Genomic DNA, 5,661 nt, shown 5'->3' on the forward strand with positions numbered 1-5,661 from the left:
GAGAGAGAGTGTGTGTGTGTGACACGTGACTTTGCTGCTGCAGTCGGCGTATGTCCAAGGCGTTACCTAAATTGACAGTCAGGCGGACACGGCCGCTCTCCAGCTCTAGACGCAGGGTGTCAGTAGAGTCCCGAGATGTGGTGGCTATTAGGATGCCATAGGCTCGCTGGGAGCGAAAGCGCAGGGACACATCCTCGGCTTCTGTGTGCATCACTACTGGCAGCTGAACCTTCATGAACTTGCTGCCATCGTAGCTGAGGATGGTCGCCTCTGCAGGGAGAATAAGGAAGAAAACAAGATGAGTGAACGGTAAAATGGAGTGCAGCAGTTCTACGGTAAAACCAGTGACCGCAGCTGTCACTTCAGCTTTAAATGATGTCCTATTTGTGAGAAATACATTAAAGGAGCTATATTAAATGGTAAATATGTATTTGGAGGTCACCAAACACATAGTAGGAAAGCCTACTATGTGTCTATTAGGCAAATGCACTCAGATCCTGCTCCTGCAATACCAGCTTTGCAGTCAGAAAGCCTAGCAGCCTGCACTGACTTGTCATCCAGCATCCGGTCCATTCATAGAGGAATGATTAAACCATGGAGTTGACAAACAAACACAGAGACAACTACAGTCTTCCAGGAGTGTCTCAGACATCTGCTTTGCTGGTTTGTAAAGGAAGACAACTGCGTCTCACTGACAACAAACGCCCAGAGTCATTCTGGCTGCTGATGAATCCAACATTTGTTTAGGCGTCTACGATTACAAATACAGTACAGAATGAATGGGTCAATTCAAAGGTCACTGAGTAAGTGACTCCTAAACGGACATGTACACAGATATGTCATCCAGGAGCAATGTGTAAAGACTTGTCAAAAGTCTAGCATCACATTACACTGCATACTACAGCTGACAGCTACCCCAAGTCCCTGCAAAGTCTGAGTCCTGTCTTACTCTGTGCCAATTTAGGTGGTGGCCTCCGTCAGTGAAAACAGAGTATGGAGACAGCTAGGACTGGAAAGGAAACACAGGTAACTATATCAATACAAACAGTTTGTATTGTTTTTACTAAATAACAAGTGGTGGCCTTGCATCCACAATTTCTGTATCTGCAATATAATAGTGACAAACTACAAAAGGACAAATTGATATTGACTGAGGAAAAAAAAACACAAACAGCAACAGAATCGTAATAGTCTGTGGACCCTGAATATTGAGCTTCTGCTCATGGTGACTGCATTTACTCAAAGCATTAGGCAGCCGCCTGGAGAAATACTGGGAGATTGTTTAACGCTGGCAGGAGGTTGTAACAGCATTTCCGGTATAGTGTAACTAAACCATAACCCAATAACAAAGCCATTACTGCAGCTGCAGTGCTGAGACAGATAGAAGCCAAGTTGGAGGGACTTGGAGATGGAGAGCGGTGGGGGCGATAGGGTACCAATGTACACACACCACCTCATCACCACTTCCTCGTCACACGGAGCCAATGTCACATCCATCCCCTGGGATGACTCCGTCACATTCCTCACCCAAATCCAATTTCTCCACGCCCTCCTGGGGTATGCTGCAGATGACAGGGGCGTGTGACAAACGAGTTCTCACTGCTAAACTGTCTGCTTCCTGCCAGGCAGCTAAAGCAAAGAGCTGCATTTAGAAACTGTTAGCAGATGCCAGGAAAAATGGAGCTACTGTTCAAGCTCTCCTAATACTTGAAAAATGTTTGTCACTGCAATATTAGCTAGCACTTTCAATGAGAGCATTTTCTAGTGGAAGCAAGTATTTGACTTTTTCTCTATATATAACTATGCTAAATGCTGTATACAAACAAACACTATAAGTGTTATTCAGGTGTAATAATTACTGCCAGTGACAGTGAGTGACTGATTTGAGTACCGCACTGTGTAGTTTGGAGGTTAAATATCATTATGTAAACAGATGCCTATTAAGAATCAAGATCAGAAAAAAAGTAATTATGTGATGTACCCTTTGTAAGATCTCAAATAAATGAAGAATATTTTGCTGTGAATAATCTGGATTTTTCTAGACTGAGTAAATGGATGAAATTAATCACAACTGGAGTAAATATTGCATTTCATCCAAGATGTCACCTTTGCTGAAATCCATATAAGAGGTTGTCTAAAACGCCATAAATAAGAAAAGTCCAGATAGATATGAAAATATGGAGAATGACATGGGAGAGAATCATTACCTAATGCAAAGTGAGAACCTGTCAAAAATCCAATCCTGGAAGCCAAGTCATTTTTAATGCCACTCCCGTTTTTAATATCAATATAAATTGAAAGGACTGAAGCTGGAGCTTCTGTCTGTGCCAACCCAACAGGAGGCTGTCATAGGGGAGATGGAGCATACCAAACTAAACCAAGCATTCATTTTCTGTCTTGTAAAACACAATACAACATCGTTGTGTGTGATTCGAGTGATTGGGGGGGAGGGGGGCATTTACAGAAGTAACAAATAAGGCTATGCTACTAACAAGGGGAAGTACTGGCAGAGAGGCACACAGTTCTTCCTCCGTTCTCCCCAAAGGAGAACAGGCTCTGCAGCAAGGGAGAGCTGTCAGCTGCATGTCACAGGATTGTGATGTCCCACAGTATCAGGGCGCCAGGCCCAATCCAATTCAAATTTTGCTGGAAAACACCTGCCAAAGGCTTTTGGAAAATGTTTTCATGGCTCAGAGATATCATAAATAATTCAAAGCTGCTCATGTCTTCTTCACCGCAGCCCTCTTTGAGTATCTTAGTATACACAATCCGAGAAATAGACTCACTGGCTATTAAATGTGTGAAAACAACCTGCCAGCTAAGTAGATTTCCAGAAACAAGGAAACTATTCTCTTTCTATACAGAAAGAAACAGCATCATCGTCTGCAGCTCTGTGACCATACAGACAACATCATGGCTATGAAATGAGAGCAAAGCTAGAAAATGGATCAGTGTGTCCGTTCGGAGTGGTGGAATCTGCAAGAGAATTCAGCAAGAGCTGTCAGGAATACACACCGAAGCCAAGATGGTAAAGATTTAGTATGTGTGAATTAAGTTTTTCAGCCCATTGAGACTATTAAAGAAGAATTACCACTTAGTTTAATGATTTACAAGTTAATCTTCAGTCTTTGGTCTTTGCTGTGCTCTCAAGGTCTTTCCAACAAGACCTCATATACGAATATACTGCAGGAACCAGACATCAAAAGCTGTAATGTACAGCTTAAACAAAGTCCTTCGACAAAGACCGTGAGACTCATTCAGTGTTTCCTTCAGGTTTCTGTAGTAAAATAGATTTGATTATTTATTTTACTCCTTACCAAACTTGGATTATATCCCCAGAAAATCAACCCCCAGTACTCTTACAGTCACATTTTCCATGTTTTTCAACCGATTTTCTATCGGTTTCTATTATCTGTGTACATCGCTTAAGGGTGTGAGATGACAAGTTCTCTCTAATTTGCAACTATATGCAAGTGTGGTGAATGGTGACTAACACACAGTGTGCTGTCAAAGGGCATGGCTAAAATGTGCTTTAATGCTAAAACGCAGCCATATTACCCTTTGAGGGCCTTTCACAATTACGTAATAACATTCTGCACCTTTTGGCTTTAGCTTCGGGCCAATGGCAAATGGCTTTATGCTCTGAAAAGCAATAAATGTGCTAAAAGAACCAGTTTTTCTATAGTTATACTAATTTAATACATAATACATAATGACTTTATGTTTTCTATTCGAACAGATATTGCCATTGTGGACTATGTTTTGCAGCATGATATGCAAACATTTTGTTCCAAATGTTTCTTGGTTTACCTTTTATCCCCTTTGCATTCATTATGGAGGAGACAATGCATATAAAAATAAAGTGACTGAAATATTATGTCGACACTGCAAGTTAATCACAAATGTATTATTGATTCACATTGACATAGAATGAAATATGAAAATAAATGGAGTGAATACAAAAGAACAATGTATGCCCAGGGGAATCCACACTGGTGTGCTATGCCCTAGTCAAAACATTCAAATTAAATCCAAATGCAATTCATTTAAAATAATTCTCCAACCTGTGTTTAAACTGATCCTGATTGTAACTTAACCGACTGTTAAATCCCCGTTCCCATCCATCTTCGATATAACACCTATACAACATACTAGCAATAATATATTACAGTATGATGCTTCCAGTTAATGATGTTGTCCCAAGGAATGTCTAAGACCACAAGAAAATAAAGATTTTAAGCTCATAAAATCCCTGCTCGTGAGCAGGTAAAAGCATGAAAAAGCGCTGTGCAAAGCATCTGTTAACATGTGCATACATCAGCAAATATGTATGTTTGTGTGTGTCCAGACAGCACATTTGGTGTACAGTGAGTATACTTGTGTATCGATCTGTATTTCGATATTCAGCATTATGCTGACACCATCTATCTTTATTTATCCCAGGTATGTGTAAGCGAACATCCATCTGCAGCTGCTGTCCATGTGAAATAATGCAGGTGCTGTCAGTGTTGGAATCAAGCATGTCATACCTCATTAGGGAATACGTGCATGGCTGCAACACACCTACTACACCATCTGGGAGGTTGCCTTAGCCTCACACTGCAAGACTAACATTTGGGCTAATTAGCAACTGGAGGAACAATGAAGGGGAAGACATTTGGGATGCAAGGGGGAAAATTGCTTTGTCTGCTTAATTAAAATCTCTCAAAATAGGGCGAATGGCTCCATGGTTCTCTTCCGAAGCTCCACCTCCTGTTCCTTTCACTCGTTGTTGTCCTCCTCCTCCGCCATATGCAGTAGCTGTATTTTGCCACCGGGTGGTACACCATGCATGGATAAGTGAGAGCTTGGGTAATTCTTTTGACAGCTCCTCGGCCTGCTGGTGCCTGCTTCATCCTACCAGCGCAGAGGCAATCTGGAGCCATCAAAACAGCTGGCAGCACGCCAGGGCCCGTCCTCCGTACCACTGCTCCCACTCACACTCTCGCCGATGCCAGTCTCATACACAGAGCAGAGACATCCAGGAAACAAGAGAGTTGGACAGAGGACGCCAGAAGACGCTCCAGTGATAGCGGGGAAGAGAGGGGGGGTCAAAGTGGCAGAGACCTCTGTAACATGCAACGCTTCCTGTGAAGCAGTTTAAAATGTAGAGCTGCATGTTTTCTGTTTTTGTTTTCAGCTGAGGTTAGAGTGGATTGTATCTTCCTAAATCCAAGAGCACTCTCTGGATAAGTAATTATCTCACTGAAGTGAAACGATCTGTATCCCATGCCCACTCCACCTCCCTCAAATACTATGTTCTAATTCCTGTCAACTCATTAGCTAGAATGGAAGAGCACGTGTGGACACATTTATCAGAGATGGATTTTTTTCTGAGATTTTAGTTTTTTCTTTAAAATGAAATATGAACCTTTCCTACATCACTGCAATCACAAGACTTGTCACATGTCATAAGACACTACTGACTGAATAAACTGAATACGACCATCTTTCTGGTATCATGTGCTTGTTTATTATTTTGCTTCCATTTGACTCAGCAGATTTCTATCAGCACCTGGCCGTATCATTAGCATCTCAGCCAGACATATTTTTCATCCCGATTACGCGATATTTAGGCAACACCATTTTACAAGGTGAATGACTTGAGCTCAGAGGAGAAGC

At 41.8% G+C, this 5,661-nt stretch overlaps 1 protein-coding gene across 1 annotated transcript in view; it reads right to left on the minus strand.

The window, feature by feature from the left end:
• LOC118329748 (neurexin-1a-like) overlaps window positions 1-5,661 on the minus strand; it is a 244,810-nt gene that overhangs the window by 138,099 nt on the left and 101,050 nt on the right. The window contains exon 10 of the mRNA XM_035664025.1: window positions 67-270. Coding sequence (XP_035519918.1) covers window positions 67-270 — 204 coding nt within the window. The remainder of the gene's footprint in view (window positions 1-66; window positions 271-5,661) is intronic.

The sequence above is a fragment of the Morone saxatilis genome, unplaced genomic scaffold (assembly GCF_004916995.1).
Source record: "Morone saxatilis isolate NCDOM2014 unplaced genomic scaffold, NCSU_SB_2.0 Contig19, whole genome shotgun sequence".
Lineage (NCBI taxonomy): Eukaryota > Metazoa > Chordata > Actinopteri > Moronidae > Morone > Morone saxatilis.